Below are 19,457 nucleotides of genomic sequence, written 5' to 3'. Positions count from 1 at the left end.
CGCCCCAGCCCACAGTAGCCCTGGTTATTTATATAAGGTAGCCATTGAATATCCAGGTAAAATATTCACTCAAATACCGAATTCACCCCATCATTCCTTGACAATGAAATACAATCATTAAGTTTTGAGATAATTCTCAAATATTTTTTCCAGGTCAACAAATGACAGGACTGCAGTACGCCAGTAAAAAAATGTGTAAGGCGCAATTATTCTTTTTGCAAACTGTGATGTATAATGCAAGATTCTCAAACATGACACTAATACGGCTACAGCAACACTGCATACATTATTTAACAAGGCTGTCTTTATGCTAAAGAATTAATTGCAAAGGAATAAGATTTACCTGATGAAACACAGGCTCTTTCAAATTTAGGTAAATCTGCAAGGAGTCAAAGAAAAAAGTGTTACACATACTTTGTTTTAGATACAGATCTCTTTTTTTTTTTTACATATTGAAAATCATAAAGACTGAAGCCATGTTAGAATAAAAATAAAACTATTCACCTACACAGTACTAAACTTGATTAGGCATCTGAGTTCTTTCCCCTGACAATAACAAGCACCAATATTCTTTGAGTCCCTCCAGATTTATGTTACTATTTTAAAAATTAGTTTTAATAGCTACCTTAAACAGATAGTTTTAGATGTGAACGTCAATCAATTTATTTAAATTGCAACACACATATAGTAAGTTAAAAGTGCATTAAAATTTTGAACATATATAATCCTTGATAGGTACTGAAACAGGCTGAACTATAGTCCTCATAGGCAATTATTTTTTTCTTGAAATGATCCATCTGTCTCTGTTAAATGATACCTCTAAATTCCCATGGATGCTAACAAAAAGTCACAGTAAACTCCTACTGCTAAGGTAGTGAGTTCAAATCCTGTTTTGGAAAAAAGTGGGCACTGTATCTATGAAAAGAATTATTTTTTCATTTCAGTCTTCATCTGATCTGCTCCACAACATGCCATATCAAAAAGGCTCAGAAGAAAAGTCAACACATACAAAGATGCAAAATCTGCAATACATTAGGATAAGGGTCAGCAATGAAACTGGTAGGATTACTTGGCTTTTATCTCCATCACCAAATATAGAGATTCCATCCATATGGTTTTAGGTTCCTAGGAAGCCTCCCCCCAAACATCCAGGGAGCACACTGAACCAAGGAACAGAATCAAATTAACTTTAACTGTGTCATATTTATTTTGATCATTTAAAGAGCTAACTTTTAGTTGTGGCTGGTTTTGATTTCTATTTAGCACATATATTGCTTTCTAACTGTAGATCTCAATGCACTTTACAAAGATGACTGAGCATTATTATTCTCATTTTACAGATGAGGAAGCCAAAGCTCAGAAAGGTAAAGCAACTGCCCAAGGTCTCAGAACAAGGCAGAACAGCAGACCATTTTCCTGACTACCAGTCCCAGGACCTAGCACCTGGATTGCCTCCCTATAGTCCCTATGTGAATGAACTTTTTCCACAAAGTGTTTTGAATCAGTTTTTATTTACAGAAGGCATTACAATTTCCCATAGAAAAATTACATTTTTCACAATACAATAACTAAATTAGTCTCCCCAGCTTTGAACAGAATTATTCCCCCCTGCCCAGTTTCAACAGCAAGCAATAAAGTACAAGAGATAGAATTTTGCCAGTTTAATATTCCTTAAATGTTAGGAAAATTACTAATGCACATATGAAAGTTCTGCATAAGAAAAGAAGTTACTTACCATGCTGACTATGACACTGAAAGTTATTAATACAAAAAGCAGAGGATAATTGACACTGTTCTTGTGCTTGAAACATTCATACCTGAAATAAAACAAAGACAGACATGTAACTTTCCCTGTATCATATATAAATGATAAATCTTACAAGATGAATAATGTTAAAAAGAACCATTTGTTGGAAATTAAAGGAAACCTGTGAGAAAAGTGACATGAAACTCATGGGCCTTGTGAGAAAATTTAGACTTTCCCACAAGGCCCCGTCACCTTTATAGATTATATTTCACTTGTAATAAATATTGGCCTGATATTTACTTTTAATTATATGCTACTTGAATGAACAACTTGTTTGGGAAAAATACAAGCTAATACATGCAGGGAAAGATAACCCAATGGAAAGAAGAAGGCTGGAAAGAAATAATGCCTAAAAAGGCTTACTCTTTCATGGACAGCAAATTAGACGTACGTTTGATGTGGTTACTAGAAAAAACACTGAAACTTTCACATAGGAACATGTAGCCCAAAATTATATTGCATCAGAAAAGAGGAAATTATATGACTGTGGTGCAATCACACTTAGATTATTGGGTACAGTTCTGAGAACCACATCATCAGAAAAGAGCTTGATAAACTGGAAAGAACCTCGGAGAACAGCAAACGTGACTGGTGCTGGAGGAATGGATGTGTCAAGAAAAATTAAGACCTAAATATGTATAGCTTAGTTAAATGATGAATAAGGGTTAATATGTCTACAAATCACCACAGAAGGAGAAATATTACTTAGCCTTATAGTAATGGGATGAAAGGGAGGAAAAATATATATTTGTCTGCAAAAAATCTTCAAGACAGGAAGATGTATGGCTCTGGAGTATCTTGCCAAGGGAAGTGGTGGAAATTCCACTACTTGGGATTTTAAATTAGATTGAACCAAGGGTTAGGGAATATTCTATATTGAACAATCCTACTTTGGCAAGCAGATGAACTAGATGATCTCTCTTCTTGAACTTCCATAATTTTACTAAATATAAGCACATCATGTAAAGCACTTATATTTAAGAATTTACATGCAGTATACTACTCACTGTACATAATTTCAAGCAGATTCTATGCATAAGCTTCACTTAGGTAGATTATACTTTTAAAAATATGGAATAACCAATACGAGCCAAGAACTGGTGTTAGAACTTGTTTTTTTCTTCTCTGAATCACATTCAATTCAGGCAAAATAAATGCAACAGAAATCTCAGGGGGACAGGATTAAAAAAGATGGAGAAAAGTTGCTCTCTCTTGCCACAGAGGGCAGGACAAGAGGCAATGAGTTCAAACTACAGCATAGAAGATTCAGATTAAAACTCAGGAAAAACTTCCTAACTGTAAGAACAGTAGGACAATGGAATAGACCGCATAGGGGCCGTTTTTTTTCAATATCTTCATTAATGATCTGGAGGATGGTGTGGATTGCACCCTCAGCAAGTTTGCAGATTACACTAAACTGGGAGGAGAGGTAGATATGCTGGAGGGTAGGGAAAGGATATGGAGGGACCTAGACAAATTAGAGGATTGGGCCAAAAGAAATCTGATGAGTTTCAACATGGACAAATGCAGAGTCCTGCACTTAGGACGGAAGAATCCCATGCACCGCTACAGACTAGGGACCGAATGGCTAGGCAGCAGTTCAGCAGAAAAGGACCTAGGGGTTATAGTGGATGAGAAGCTGAATATGAGTCAACAGTGTGCCCTTGTTGCCAAGAAGGCCAATGGCATTTGGGGCTGTATAAGTAGGGGCACTGCAAGCACATCGAGGGACGTGATCATTCCCCTCTATTTGACATTGGTCAGGCCTCATCTCGAGTACTATGTCCAGTTTTGGGCCCCACACTACAAGAAGGATGTGGAAAAATTGGAAAGCGGCCAGTGGAGGGCAACAAAAATGATTAGGGGACTGGAATACATGACTTATGAGGAGAAGCTGAGGGAACTGGGATTGTTTAGTCTGCGGAAGAGAAGAATGAGGGGGGATTTGATAGCTGCTTTCAACTACCTGAAAGGGGGTTCCAAAGAGGATGGATCTAGATTGTTCAGTGGTAGCAGATGACAGAACAAGGAGTAATGGTCTCAAGTTGCAGTGGGGGAGGTTTAGGTTGGATATTAGGAAAAACTTTTTCACTAGGAGGGCGGTGAAGCACTGGAATGCGTTACCTAGGGAGGTGGTGGAATCTCCTTCCTTTGAAGTTTTTAAGGTCAGGCTTGACAAAGCCCTGGCTGGGATGATTTAGTTGGGGATTGGTCCTGCTTTGAGCAGGGGATTGGACTAGATGACCTCCTGAGGTCCCTTCCAACCCTGATATTATATGATTCTATGGAAGGTTGTGGAAGCTCCCCTTTAATGGAAGTTGTCAAAAGGAGGCTGTATAGCCATCTGTCTTGGATGGTTTAAACCAGTGGTTCTCAACCTGTTTACCACTGTAGGCCGCATATGCTGCTCTCTGTGTGTGATGTGGGCCTCATCCACACAATATATATACTAGCGGCATGGCACAGAGGATGTCACATAGGCTGCAGCTATATGCTGACTGGGCCACAAGTGGCCCGTGGGCTGCGGGTCAAAAACCACTGGTTTAGACACAGCAAATCCTGCATCTTGGCAGGGGGTCAGACTCATTAGATGACCCTTGCGGTCCCTTCTAACCCTATGGTTCTATGATTGTAGGATGGGTTCAGATTAAAGTGAAACAGTTTTACGAATGAAAACATTATGGACCAAAGTTTTACATCAGAGCTGGTCTAAACTGTAGTGCATGCAGCTACGATAATTTACCCCATCTGAGGATTTGGCCCTACAGTATTCCACTTAATGCACAAGCTACAGGCAGACTTCAATAAAGCTACACCAATTTACACAAGCTGAAGATCTGTCCCTATGTTTTTAAGTAGTCAAACAAAACTCATTGCTTGCAACCAGTCCATTACAGGAATAAGTGGATTGGTTTCATTAGTTGGATTTTCAAGGCATAGCCCGCCATATCGCTTCAGGGACTGGATATGGCAGGTGGAAAAGACAGTATTGCATAACTTGACTCATTTGTTGGAGTTGCAAAATGCTACACAGTTCCCTGAAACAAGGAGGAGAACTGCTTTGGATGTCGTGCCAAAATGTTCTATTAGTTTTTCTAGGACAATCTTCTACAAAGTATTTAGTTTCCTTAAGAATTTTGACCAAAATTTAGAAGTCTACATTTGGAGCACACTGTCCCTAATGAACGATAACCCTGCTGTTTTTGCAAGAGTTTCATTACTCTTGTTGTCTACATGCCAAATACTGCTTAATTCTTAACTGTATATAATGCTTTACATTTGCAAAATGTTTTTACAAACATTAATTCAACAACCCTGTTAAGTAGGGAGGCAATTTGATTTGTTTATTAACATTTCTACAAGGCTTATCACAGTATTGTCTTACTTTATCCAAAACGTTATGCCTCATTTACAGCTAGGGAAATAGACAAAGAGGTTAAGCAATCTGCACCTGGTCACACAGCAGGTCTGAGTTAGCAAAGCTAGGACTAGAAGTCAGAGTTCCTGGCTCTGAGTCTGCCCATTAGATAATGATTCTTTACTGTTAGTAAAATTGTTGACTGCATTGAGTATAGCATAGATGCTTTAGCATCAATTTAAATGAGAGCAGATTGGGTTCCATGTATTGGACATTACATAAAAGTAGCTTTCCAATATTAAAAACATTTGACAAAATACTTACAGGCAGTAGACAAACACGCAGCAACTGTATATCATTGGCAGCTCATCTAACAGCTACAAAAAGCAGAGAAACACCAAAACATGAAAAATCGCTTTTAACTCATGCACACTGGTGCAAGTTAACCAAGGGGAAATCACTTGTTAAGTAGGGGTTTTTAACAGTTTTATGATACCCAGATTCTTGACTATATGTTATATACAACAGCATCAAATGCCTCTCAACCTTAGAAAGCAGGTGAGTTACTATGCTTGCTTAACTGAATCTTTCAAACATAATATATTATGAGAAAGCATGTGTTCACATATCACTGCCATTTTCACCACTCTCATATCCCTTTTAAACAATTACGGAATTTCCAGTAAATTTTTAAAGAAATCCTGTAATACAGGACCTACCTAACCCCAACACTTCATAACCTGCTCAAAACATTTAGTGGTATCTCCCCACCTCTCAATAAAAATTAATCAGGAGGTTGCAGTGAAGCCTCTTTAAGACCTCATTATTTTTGCACAGAGTATTACAGAACATTAATACATTATGAAATATTCTCTGATGCAGTAGCCTTGCTTTTCATTTACCTTCTTTCTAATTTGCAAAATTAAGCAAACTGTAGTAAGTTGCAATAATTGGATCTTCCAATTATGACTGCAAATTTATGCAGTTTTATCTTAAACAATTTTTAAACCATTAGTAATAGGATCACAACGTTTTGTCTAAAGAAAACAAAGTTACTTTTCTGGAGGGGAAAAAAAAAGTCTCTGGGAAGTAATACACCCACCTTAATGGAGGAGGCATCACATACACAGAATCAGATCATCACCTTTTCCATCAAAACTCTGCTCTCCAATGAGTGCATACATACATGCACATGTGGATTTGAGAGTGCGGAGTTGGTTTCTCACTGAAGATGACAGTAAAGTCATGAGACTGAATCTTGACAAAGGGGTCATGAAACATTATGAACTTAGAAAATAAAAGTGCTCCACATAGTTTCAATTAAACAACAATTTTTATGTTTCTTTACTTTGACCCACATTTTTGTCAGAGGGAAATGAATTTTACGGGGAAAAAGGTCAAATGGGGCGCAAATAAGGCCAGCATGTTTTGCTGCTGGAGGCAGTGGTGCTCCCCTTTCTAAAGGTTATTGAGGGGGATTGCCAGGCTGGAGCTGTGCTGGTACAGTGGCTCCTGGCTCCCAGACTACCACTGGTGCAGGGGCACTCAGAGGAGCCATAGCTGCACTGGTGCCAGAGACGCTGTAGTCCTACTCTAAGTGCTGAACAACATGAAAGGAAACCACTCCCGATGGTAACTAGCATGTTCCTTTGCCTAAAGCCAGCCTGGTACTGCTCAACTTGGGAAGAAGGCCTCTGAACGCATTGGCCAAAATAACCATTCAATTTTTATCTTTCACATTGAAAGGCAATTCAGTCATTTTAAGATAGTGGCCGAGTCTATCAAGAGTGAGAACAAATTAATGTCTCTTATTTTTGGCAAGAAAGAAACTTGAAGAATTCAGAAGGGATGACCAGCAATACCAGGATAAATGAAGCTATTCATTTAGAAGATTCAGCACTAGAGATGAACAGCCCAGAGTTTGCTTAAACCATTTCTTAGCATTTTTGATATTTCAATTTTCCAAGGTCTGGTCAGGCATAACCACATGATTAATCCATGCAGCTCCTTCTTTAAAAAAAGAAGTTAATAAATTAAGATTCCATGAAAGAAAATTAAACCAAAACCAAAACACTGTGGCCAACATTTTCAAAACTGGACACTAGCCTCCAAAATTCACATTTTGGTAGTTTTCAAGGACAAAATAGTAGAGTAAATCTCCTAGAGGTTCAAACAGATTCCATCTAGGTGGGAAGCAATTCCCCCAAAAAGACAGCATGGCCCAGGCACAAGAAGGTGGGTGTGAATCAGTCCTTTCAGAAGTCTTAACTACTGGATGTCCAAGCATTAAGTAACCTTGCATAGTGACATGGTGAGCAGATACAGCTGCCCACCAAACAGTTTTGGCAGCTGCTCTTCAGGCAGCCACTGGAACAATTTTTCTGAAGCCCTTGCCTTTTCCCCTTTGCTGTACAATTCTGCCTGATGGTCTGTTTGCAATACTGAGTTAATGATAGCTCCTGTGAAAGTTACCACTTGAGCCACTATGAATGACGACTTTTCATTGTTGAGACACAGACCCAGTGAACAACAGCATTGTCTAAAGGATGGAATGTACTTTTTCTGACTATGGGGACTCATCAGCTAGTAACAGGGGTAATTGTGAATCCCTCACATTTAGATTAGCTGCTTCTACAGCTAGACATTGAGTGCTGTGGAGTAATTTGTACTAGAAGTGATCTTGCATATGCAAAAGCTTCAGTACCTTATACATTCTGACCTCAACGATAGACAATAATATGCATCATTGAGGCTGACAGCCTCCAACAAATCCCATAGACATAAGAGAGAAGATTATGGAGGCCATCACCATCCTGACCTTGACTCGGAAGATGAATTTGTCTCGTGTTCTCATATCTAGGACAAAGCCCTTCAAGTCTTTTTGGGAATGACGCTATATTGGGACTAGAATCTCCTTGCCCAACAGTGTATTGCTGAAGAACCTCTTCTATTATTCCCAAATGGAGAATCAGCCAACAATTACTACTTTTCACAGAGTTTCGACTTCGGTGCCAAGGGCAGATGCGCATCCAGAAGTGCAGTTTTATACTGCTACAACATTAAGCAACACACAGGGATACCAATGGATGACAAAATAATCCTAGGCAATAATGTTCAGTACCAGCAAATGAAAACTCTAAATCTCATAATAGATAATGTCCCTTTTACTAAATAATCAATTGATTAAAGTACTGATTTAGAAATTAGTATACATTCCTGCATGTACATCAGTACCAATGGCTAACAAAGTAGGGCTCACACTACATCTATGCTGAAAGGTTTCATATCCAGTGAAAAATGTATTTTACATATAAATGGAACAAAATTAGATTAGCTAAGAACAAATCCCTAAAATGACACATTCTGGCAGAGCTGGCAAAGAATTCTCACTCTAAAGGTGGACAGACTTAAAATGAACATGCACAGCCACCTGTTTTGATTCCTCTGAAGGAAAAGCAAATCACCAGAGGCATTTGGTTACAGAATTAAAAAAAACCCCAACAAATGCACACTTGGGGACAATAGTGAGATACCCGCACAAGGTTATTCGCATCTGCTGATTAGTACTAACCTGCATTTCATACTTCAGGGTCATGTGGAAGCACCAGGATCCCAATCCAACAGCTGAAATGAAACCAAAACACAATTAGCATAACCTTTGTTAAAAACACATCAGTGTATTATCTTAAATTAACTTCACTAACAACAGATCTTTAAACATCACAGACAGGGACATTTTCTGTCATCTATCCAATTTTTTTTAACACCTTTTGACAGACATATTGGTCATTAAAGATCCCACTGAACTTTTTGTCAGAGAATATTTCCCCCCAGCATTCTTTTCCATAAAATAGTAGGAGGGCACTGAGCATTAGGATCACAGGAGTATTGTATTCCCAAATATTAAATGTATTAGAACCGTTAAGAAAGATGGAGAAACAGTTACACAGTATTGTCTTCTGACTAAATAAAAACCACAAACCTGTGATATTTTTGTTGCTGTTCAGCTGAAAGGTTTTAAAAGCCAAAGTTTACAGAATCTTTTCATCAGACCACAGGAAACTGGATTTGAGTTCAGATTTCAGAATTAGAGCCAGGTACAGCTGTGATTGCAGATTATGTAAACGTAATGGAACTATTCAGAAAAAAGACTAGCTGGTCTTTTCCATTTCTGACTTCTATGAAGCTCTTGATATATTCACCTGGCTTTTTCATTTGACATATTTGCCCTCTCATCTCTGTGTTTACTTCTGACATTAGTTTAAAGACGCCACCTTACCTGGATATCATCCACCTTGTTTTTCTTAGGCCTGATGAAGACAGATTCTTAAGCCATGTCTACACTCAGACTTCAGCCAGCATAGCTATGTCAGTCAGGCGTGTGGTCCTTGACCAATATAGCAGTATGGGCAGAAGCCCCTGATGTAGAGTTAGGTTGGTCTACACTACCACTAAAGTTGATTTGTAAGTTACATCGCTCAGAGGTGTGACAAAGACACCCCCCAAGCAATGTAAATTACACTGAACTAAGCGCTGTGCACACCGTTGCTCTCCTGCTGACATAGCTTCCACCTCTCACGGAGGTGGAGTAATTATGCTGATGGGCAAGCGCTCTCCCATCAGCATAGCGTGTCATCACCAGATGCACTACAGTGGTGCAGCTGTGCCGATGTAGTGCTCTAGTGTAGACTTGCCCTCAGTTATACCGGTAAAGCTCTGCTTTTATGGATAGAGTTTGCTTTGCGCAGGGAGAGGGGAATCAGATATCAGTAAAAGTGTAGCTTTGCTGGTATAAGTTGCGTCCACACTAGGGGCACTTTCCCGGTATAGTATACCGGTATTCCCACACAGGTAAAGTGCTGCTAGTGTAGACACAGCCTTAGAAATTGTTCTGACAATTTAGATAAGACTTGGTGGGGCAGGGGGTTAGCTTTGGCAGCGGGTTGTTGGTCTCCCCTAGTACTTTCAAATGTGACAAGATATGTTCCTTGCCATTTTAAAAAAAAAAAAATCTCCCTTTTTTGGGGTAGGGGGAAAGAAGATAGGTTAATGTCTGGGTCTATACACATTCTACCTAAAACTCTCCCTTAGTTTCAAATTAAGGTATTTTTCATTTTGTCTTAAACTGCTCTGCAGTGTTGCACTCCACTCCAAAGATATAATAGTCACATTTCAGTAATGGGTAAATAGATCACTTTCTAATATACTAAAGTTTATCAGACGTGCAAGTGCCCTTATCTAGAGGTGTTCTGTTTTTTTATGCTCTATTAGACTAGTGTTACTATGTCACTGTGTCTCCTTACTGAAGAGGAATGTCTAAGCATGCAACTGCTTACTTATAGTCACATTTGCAGTCCAACCATATTGTTCAAAATGTGTTGTCGGAGATATCTGAAATTCATTAGCGCTCTGGGGAAATTGGACACCATTGTCTATGGCAAGCATATGCACTTCCATCGTTCCCAACTGAAATTTAATTAAAATTATTACTCATTTAAACTTGAGTAACACTGCGCACCTGCATCTACACATTCTTTTTAGAGAACTTTTCATGTCATGACCAACATCTATTCCAACTCCATTAAGATTTAATTAAGAAATTCACGTGTATCTGGCTATACTTACAGTATATTCTGACTGTCATTCAATTTGGAAATCAATAAGCTCATCACAGCAGTGCACCAATTAGTGTAACTGTAGTCAAGGTTACATCAGTATTTTCTCTATAAAATCCTTTTCAGTTTATAACAGCAATAAATTTCACCTTGGGCAGAAACATGGCATGCAAGGTTTCAACTTGTTTTTTTAATGAACAAAGTATGTTAGTTGTAGGTTAAAGTTATAAATCCAGCAAACCAATTAGAATCCCACGCCACACATACAAAATTAGAAACTGTTGTTGCAGATTTTTTTTGGAGCCCTTATACATTCAAAACTGTTGTAAGGAGTATGTTGTAGAACATTGGTGTTTCTTTTATTATGAAAGATTACACTGGGTTGAAAGATATTCCTTAAAATGCTTAAAATGAGAAATGCTCTTGGGTCTGTTAAATTCTAAAAAACAATGAATGCTTTAGGTGCAAGCCCTGTACATGCACTACTTTAATAAAATCTATAATCTTGGTGCAATCATGTCAGATTTCCTAAATAATTCAGTATTTGGATGCAAGAACTCAGTGAGAAATCCAGGGTGCTGCATGATGGGGGGCTGGTTATTCAATAGGTGGCACTCTCCTCTCTGAATCAGTGCCCTAGAACAGTGCTGTGGGAATTGTCCTTAGGATACTATCTTTTGGATGAGACAGAAAACCCAGGCCTTGAATACTTTTGGTCATAAGATCTCATGTCAACTTATGCAAAAGTAATGATGTCACTCTAGAGTCCTGGCTAAAAGCCATCTAAAGTATATTCTGTCCATCTAAGAGAACCCCTCAAATTCAGTTCTGTTTGCATGGTGGTGGCTTCCTTGCTCCATCCCAGTAGCAGTTAATAATCCATATTGAGAGTCTTGAGGATTGATGCTTCTATATAATACATCGGTTAGTTCTACTGTTTGACTTTGGAATACGTTCACAGCAGCCAAATAGATCATCATCAATCAAAAGGACATCCAGACAACAGTCAGCTGAGAAGCCACTGTGCTGAAGTAAAAAACCCAATTGTGTGCCTAGATAGCAGGTAAATATGCCTTTTCAAAGTTAGGTAATTTGGAAAGGAAGTACTTAACAAGACAAAATGTTACAGTCTTTTGTGCAAATTATAAGTGGGACTACTTGTCTGTCACGAAGGTCACGGAAGTCACAGATTCCGCAACTCTCCGTGACTTCTGGAGGGGCAGTGTGGCTCAACCCAGGCCTGCCCAAGTGGCTGGCTCGCTCCAGGGCCAACTACTCAAGTGGGCCCTGGGACAGCCACACTAACTGCTGCTCTGGTGGCCCTGGGCAGTGATCCTCGGCTGGCCAGCCAAAGCAGCCACGGTCCATGGCCCCGGGCAGCTGGTACCACCCAACACCCCCTCAGCAGAGGCCCCCACATTCCCACCCCAAGATTTAACCAGAGGTATTTTTAGTAAAAGTCATGGACAGGTCACAGGCCGGGAATTTTTGTTTATTGCCCATGACCTGTCCATGATTTTTACTAAAAATACTTGTGATCGCAGCCTTAATTATAAGCATACCCAGCATTTGTCCATCACCACACACAGATGCCCTTAACATGCTTACTACAAAACAAACAAACAAACAAAAAAAACCCACACACCACAGTATTTTAAGACTGCAGTTTCAGCAAGTTTCTAAACTGAGAAAGGCACTGTGGATGTCATGCTTGCAAGTTACAACATGCTGATTTGCTGCATCATACTATATCCACTGGGCAGGCAAGGATCCCATTCCACTCTGCTCATGATCTAAGACTAAGGCCAGGTCTGCACCAGGAGTGCTTCACCAATACACAGGGCCCTTCCAAATTCATGGGCCATTTTGGTCAATTTCACAGTCAGACTATTTAAAAATCGTAAATTTCAGTGTTGAAATTGTAGGAGTCCTAACCCAAAAAGGAGTGTTGGGGGGGGGGGGGGGTCGCAAAATTATTATGGGGGTGGGTTGCAGTACTACTACCCTTACTTCTGTGCTGCTGCTGGCAGCGGCAATGCCTTCAGAGCTGGGCAGCTGGAGAACAGCAGCTGCTGGCCAGAAGCCCAGCTCTGAAGGCATCGCTGCCGCTAGCAGTGGCACAAATTTAAGGATGGCATGGTATGGTATTGCCACCCTTACTTCAGAGCTGGATTCTCAGTCAGTAGCCACCACTCTCCGGCCACCCAGCTCTGAAGGCACCAGCACAGAAATAAGGGTGGTATGTCATCTTTCGGAAAGATGTGGATACACTGGAAAAAGTCAAGAGGACAGCAACAAAAACGATTAAAAGTTTAGAAAACCTGACCTATGATGAAAGGTTAAAAAAATGGTTAGTCTTGAGGAAAGATGACGGGTGAGGGGAGAAACCTCATTACAGTCCTCAAATATGTTAAGGACTCTTATAAAAGAGGATGGTGATCAATCTTTCTCCATGCCCATTGAAGGCAGGACAAGAAATAATGGACTTAATCTGCAGCAAGGGAGATTTAGGTTAGATATTGGGAAAAACTTTCTAACTATAAGGGTAGCTGAGCTCTGGAATAGGCTTCCAAGAGAGGTTGTGGAATACCCATCATCAGAGGTTTTTAAGAACAGACACCTGTCGGGGTGGTCTAGGTATGCTTAGTCCTGCCTCAGCAAAGGAGGCTGGACTAGATGTCTCATGTGGTCCCTTCCAACCCTATATTTCTATGATTACATCTCTATGTTGCCAATTCAAACTCAGCCAAACAGGGCTAGCAGAAATTTAAATTTAATTTGTGAAAATTTTTGGAAGAAATGAAAACACTTTGACCAAAAATACTTCAAGATGAAAATTCTCATTTCAAATTCAAAATTTTAATTTATTTTTCATTATTTCCCCCTTCCCTTTTCCCCTCTCTGAAAGGGGGAAAGAAAAAAAAAAGTGTTACTTTCTCTTCCTTGAAGTTTTAAATTAAAAAAAAAACAAAAAACAACTTTCCCACTTCCCCAGCAAGAAAGGTGAAAAATGAAGATAAAATGGTGGGAAGAAGAAAAAAAAAAAATCTGATTTTTACTCTAGTTTTTTCTTTAAAGATTTTCCTGTTACTACAAAAAATAAATTTTTTCTAAACAAAAATACACATTTCCCATTTTGCTTCAAAGATTTTAACCAGAAAATAAAAACAGATAAAACAAAAAAAGTTCCACAAAACTATTTTTGTCAAAAAGTCATTTAACAAAACAAGACAAAAAAACAAAACAAAACACTTTGCTGTGGAGCTAGTTGAAAAGTTTCAGTCAGAGTTTGAGAGCCACAGCTGTTATCTAACGGCCTCTGTGAAATGGTACGAGGTCTTATTCTTCTGTCTTGAACCTGCACACTATGCATATAAGCATATGGTATGACGTGATGAGCAGGCCATGGAATCCTGATTGGACATTAACGAGCATGCTATGAACTAGAAAGGGAAGCATGTAGCCGAGCACCTCACATGTCTGCCAAGGATCACAGAAAAATCCTTATTTCCTCGGAAGCAGCCATTTTCTATCCATACCCACCTTTTTTTAAAACCATGCAATTGAAATAACATAGCAAGCATGCAAGGGGCTTGAGATTAAATTTCTGCTCAGTAAAGAAGAGTAATTATACTAAGGTAGAATAGTTAAGGTAGCTTAGTACTTAACTTTATTTGTGTTCATCTGTGGCCTCTACTCTCGCTTCCACCACAACACCCTTATGTTCCCTGTTCCTTGCCTCACATTACAGAAAGACTTACATGATCTAGGCACTTCTAGAAAAGTATTCACTTCATAAAAACCAAAACCACAATCAGACATTCTGTAAGTATGTCCTCAAATAAGTAGAGTATTTTCGAACTGGGAACAAACATGAAGAGAGAGGAATGAAACATTTGCCACAGAAATAAGCTTCCCATGTGGTCATCTACATATTGAGAAACGGAGACAATTAGGTTCTGACCCAGGAAGCAGAGATCTAGGTTACGTTGTTTCAAGAGTTTCCCCAAGCATGTAATAGCATAGAGGTCAGTAAGCATACAGAATTTAGCCAGCTGGAACCTCTTAATTCAGAAGCTTTGGCAACCTCAATTGAAGCAACATAGCGTTTCAAAGTTAAAGCTGACAACAAGCTGCAGTAGTTAAACAGATACTGGGTGTCACCCCTCAACATTTTTATGTTGATCCTCACCACTTCAAATTACAGAGGGGCATATCTAAATAGTGTGATAAGCACAGAATACACACCCTATTTTAGAGCAGTGGAATGTAGCCTAACATATATGTAATTAAAGTAGTGCTGGAAATGTAAGATCCCACTAAGCTATATTATATTTAGAGCACCATAGTCCTTTTATTTCTGAAAGCATTAATACAGGTTTCTTGGTACTAGCAATTGCAGATATTTGACTGTCAGTTGATATATTATTTGTTTCAAAATCTGAGTGGTGATGCAAATACAATGCCATCCACAAATTTCAGGCTATGAATGGCCGTTATTCACATGGCTCTATAAAAGAGACTTCCAAAGCAATATCTACAACTGGAAAGAATTTGACATTATACATGGGCTCTAGCCAAGGACATGTTCAGGTCACATGAACTCTCCCATGCTTCACCTCTCAGAATGGATGTAGATATGTATTTGTAAGCAGGATTAGGAAAAATCTGAAACTTTATATGATAAATGATGCTTTATTAGACTGCTTCTATTGTGTAGGGACTAGTTTTACAGGAATGAATTCTCGGGACTAGATAGAGAATATTCTGTAGGGATTTTTTATATTAATGTATTTATGGATTAATATTTAAAATAACTTCACACACAATCAAGAAATGAAATCCAGGGGCAGCACTTGGAGCTTCATTTATTTTTATAATTTTTCAAATTTAATTTTGTCGGATTACTTTTGCCTTTTTTTTTTGGTAGCTGAAAAGTAATGGTTTTCTTCTCTTGCATTTCCCCCATAATCTAGGGACAGGAGTGGTCCCAGCTACTCCATGTAGACCTGTTTTTGGCTGCTGGGTAGGAATAGGTGAATGACCCCTTACCTGAAAGATTCTAATAACTAATTCTACGCACATCTGTCAGTTTCACTTAAAGCCAAGTCTTCTAGGCCGGTTATAAATTCTTATCAATCTGTGGCTGGAGTGCAGAATCCTTTCTCCCTTGGTATTCATTTATCTTTGACACAGTTCGAGTGATTTAGCACTAGAACTTAAGCATGCCAAAAAATATAGAAGAGAATCTAAAACACAAAATAAAACACTTCCATCTTTGACTAAAATTTCAGGCCAAATCTGGGAGCTATGCCTCCGATGTACACTCGAAGTCCAACACCTCTGATAAGAGAAAGCAGGACCAATAGATACCAGGCGTATACTTTGGGGAGATAAGGAAAAGGTTAGATTAAGTTCAAAACAACTACAGAAGTGCTTGATATAAGAAGTTGGATCAATTCCCTTCTAGAATGGGTAACGTGAAAGTACTATAGACATGATCCCAAAGAAAATAAGTAGTACATAGGAAAAATATTCAGAGACTCTCCCTAATAGGTCAAATTCTAATCAGGCATTGCAATATCAAGTGGAACCTGGGGCTAATTCTGGCGGCGACTCCAATAAAGGTTAGAAGTCTTATTTCTTCTCCTATTGAGTTCAATGACAATCCAACCCCCGCAAACTGAATGGTAAAGGAAATGAGCCCTTAAAATAGTGCTCTGGATCTGAAAGAAGAATTTAAGTGTAACTCAGTAAACTTTGTATCTAACAAACAAGGAGTTTATTTAAATGGCTGGTTAGAAACTCCCTTTTTCCTTTTCTCACCAATTCTAGAAGTTAGCACATATGTAAAATGATGGGTGCTTCTCTAGTTCAAATAGGTTTTGCTCAAGGAGGAAGTAGATGTCAGCTGCAAAAATCTCAGGGCAAGAAATAAACAAAAAGACTGTACATACTTCCTGGGATGCTATGGTATGACAGAACACTGAAAGATAAACCCAGAACCAGCTAAATGCTTGAGAATTAGATTAAACATCAGGTCCCAGGGAACTGGCTGATTTCTGGGTGTTACAGTATGTTCCAAGAGTTCGACACATTACGTCTTTTCAATGTTTGCCTTTGATACCTAGTAATAGCAAAATCTTTAAGTATTAAAATCTTACTTTGTTGAAACAAAACCATAATGCTCTTATCTTTGCTTCATAGCAATTCTGCTGCTTTCCTGTTTTCAAACATTACCAAAAAGTCTTAATTGTTAAGCCAAAGCAACTACAGGATCGATGTTACATGCCTTTTAATGAAGCATAATATCTGAAGTCAATTCACTTAACGGATTTGGACTATGGATTGTTTGCTTTATGGATTGCATCTGTATTTGTTCATCTGTGACAAAGTGATTGTAAGGAGTGAACCCTGTCAATAAAGAACGGCTGTTGCAAGCAAATGCATTTCCTCTGGTACTTCCTTATGAGGAGACAGTCCACACATCTTCACTTCAATAGTTTTACCTTTCAGTTACGATCTTAGAAAAGGTGCCAGAGTTTTTAGCACATTTCTACTGTATTTAAAATTCAGTTTATTTTCTGTGTCACCAGTTTCATTCTTTAACAGAGCAATCTGATCCTTTAAGACAGATTTAAGGTCCAGCATTGGCCTGTTCCTCACACCATGTATTGTTACAGGTCTACATCTTCTGCATCCCAACAACTAACTCTATGCAACCCCAGGTATACATGTGCATACTGTGAAACCCTGGTGTAGATCTTGATACTTCCTCTTGTTCCTCACAATTTTAGCAGTAAAATTGTTAACTGTGTTGACATTTAAAATATCACTGGCATAGGAGTTAGCATCCAGTGAGGCAGTCCACACCTCAGAGCTATTGTTTCAGGCTCTCTACAAACTCAAACACATGTTTCTGCACTGCTAATATTCATGTAACAATTTCTTTGCAACCACAATGGCCAAGGGCTTTCAGGAATAAAACAAAACCTCAAGACTTTGTCTGCTGCCCATGGCTAGTCCCTTGGGGCCACACCCACACTCATGGAAACAATTCTAAATGGTCAGTTTCCACAGCTAATGTTGCAAGCCAATACTCAGGTTCTGTAGAAAGTGGCACTAGTAATTGAGCAGGTGGCACTTACTTTTCCCTCTTAGTCAGAAATGAATCAATGGTCCACAGTATTAAGGATGTTGTGAGGCTGAAAGTGACGTTTTGTTACAGTACAATGATCACAAGTGGCTATTTTTTGAAGAATTCCATGGCACTTTTTACAAGAGCATTAAATTGTGTATGTTGGCCAAATTCCAAGTAGGTAGTTACATTTGGCTTCTCTAAACCAACCTACAGTTATAAGTTAAACCTGGTCTACACCCCCAGAAAATTAAGTCAGCTTAACTATGTCGCTCAGGGGTATGAAAAATCCAGGCTCCTGAGCAGTGTAGTTAAGCCAATGCAACCCCCAGTTCAGACAGCACTAGGACAGTGAAAGAATTCTCTCAGGGAAGTGGACTGTCGACAGGAGGGGCTCTCCTATCAGCATAGGTAGTGTCTACACTACAGTGGCGCAGCTGCAGCACTGAAGCTGTAGCATTTTGAGTGTAATTATGCAGTATTCCCTTCCTGCCAGACTGTGGTATAGCGTGTACTCTGGTAGAGTTGCTGCTTTTCACAACAGCAGTGGCTACATTAGTGGTGGTGAAGTGATTCCTTTGTACAGCTTTTATTTCAGTTTAGTTGGTAGAGTATTTATGGATGGGGGGGTGAGGGGTGAAAGAGCAAATGCAAGATTCCTTCACTCAAGACAGGTTTCTCCATGCCAGAAGTCAATTTCACATTTGGGGACATCTGCACAGCAGCTGGGAGATGTAATTCCTAGCTCGGGCAAACATACACTTGCTAGCTCTGCTCAAGCTGGTGCTTAAACACAGCAGTTTAGCCACAGCAGCACCGGCAGATATTCAGGCTAGCCTCCAGAGTTTGTACACTGGGGTCGGGCAGGACTGTACTTGGCCAGCTAAGAGAAGGCCTCTGCAGACAAGAAAACATGCTATCACATATAGAGGACTGTCAAATTTGAGGTCACTTTGCAATACAGTAGAACCTCAGAGTTACAACCTCCCCCCACCCCCCGGAGTTACGAACTGACCAGTCAACCACACACCTCAGTTGGAACTGGAAGTGTGCAATCAAGCAGTAGCAGAGATTTAAAAAAAAAATATAAAAAGCAAATACAGTACAGTGCTGTGTTAAACGAAAAATATGAAAAAAGAAAAAGCAGCATTTTTCTTCTGCATATTAACGTTTCAAAGCTGTATTAAATGAATGTTCAGTTGTAAACTTTTGAAAGAACCACCATAACGTTTTGTTCAGAGTTACGAACATTTCAGAGTTACGAACAACCTTCATTCCCAAGGTGTTCATAACTCTGAGGTTCTACTGTATAGTTTCTCCCTGTTTGGTAAGAAATAGAGTGACTGGGACCATTGCTTTCAATTCTCTGGGACACGAAAGGAGCTATTAAGCTCAGGGGATTTTTTCATGCTTTCAACACCACAGTTATTTAAGCTTCTTAGACGCCTGTCTACAGGTTAAAATTATGAAGTTTTGTAAAGAGAAGAGTGCCCTCTAGCTACTGGGAGAATGCCTTTGAATGTGATTGTGATTAAGTAC

At 39.2% G+C, this 19,457-nt stretch overlaps 1 protein-coding gene across 2 annotated transcripts in view; it reads right to left on the bottom strand.

The window, feature by feature from the left end:
- ACER3 (alkaline ceramidase 3) overlaps positions 1–19,457 on the bottom strand; it is an 83,450-nt gene that overhangs the window by 27,012 nt on the left and 36,981 nt on the right. For both annotated transcript variants that reach the window (XM_038401134.2, XM_038401154.2), the window contains exons 3-6: positions 8,737–8,789; positions 5,490–5,542; positions 1,736–1,817; positions 344–379 (exon numbers count right to left, since the gene is read on the bottom strand). In XM_038401134.2, coding sequence (XP_038257062.1) covers positions 344–379; positions 1,736–1,817; positions 5,490–5,542; positions 8,737–8,789 — 224 coding nt within the window. The remainder of the gene's footprint in view (positions 1–343; positions 380–1,735; positions 1,818–5,489; positions 5,543–8,736; positions 8,790–19,457) is intronic.

The sequence above is a fragment of the Dermochelys coriacea genome, chromosome 1, assembly GCF_009764565.3.
Source record: "Dermochelys coriacea isolate rDerCor1 chromosome 1, rDerCor1.pri.v4, whole genome shotgun sequence".
Classification (NCBI taxonomy): Eukaryota; Metazoa; Chordata; order Testudines; family Dermochelyidae; genus Dermochelys; species Dermochelys coriacea.
This window is presented reverse-complemented; position numbering and strand designations above follow the sequence as displayed.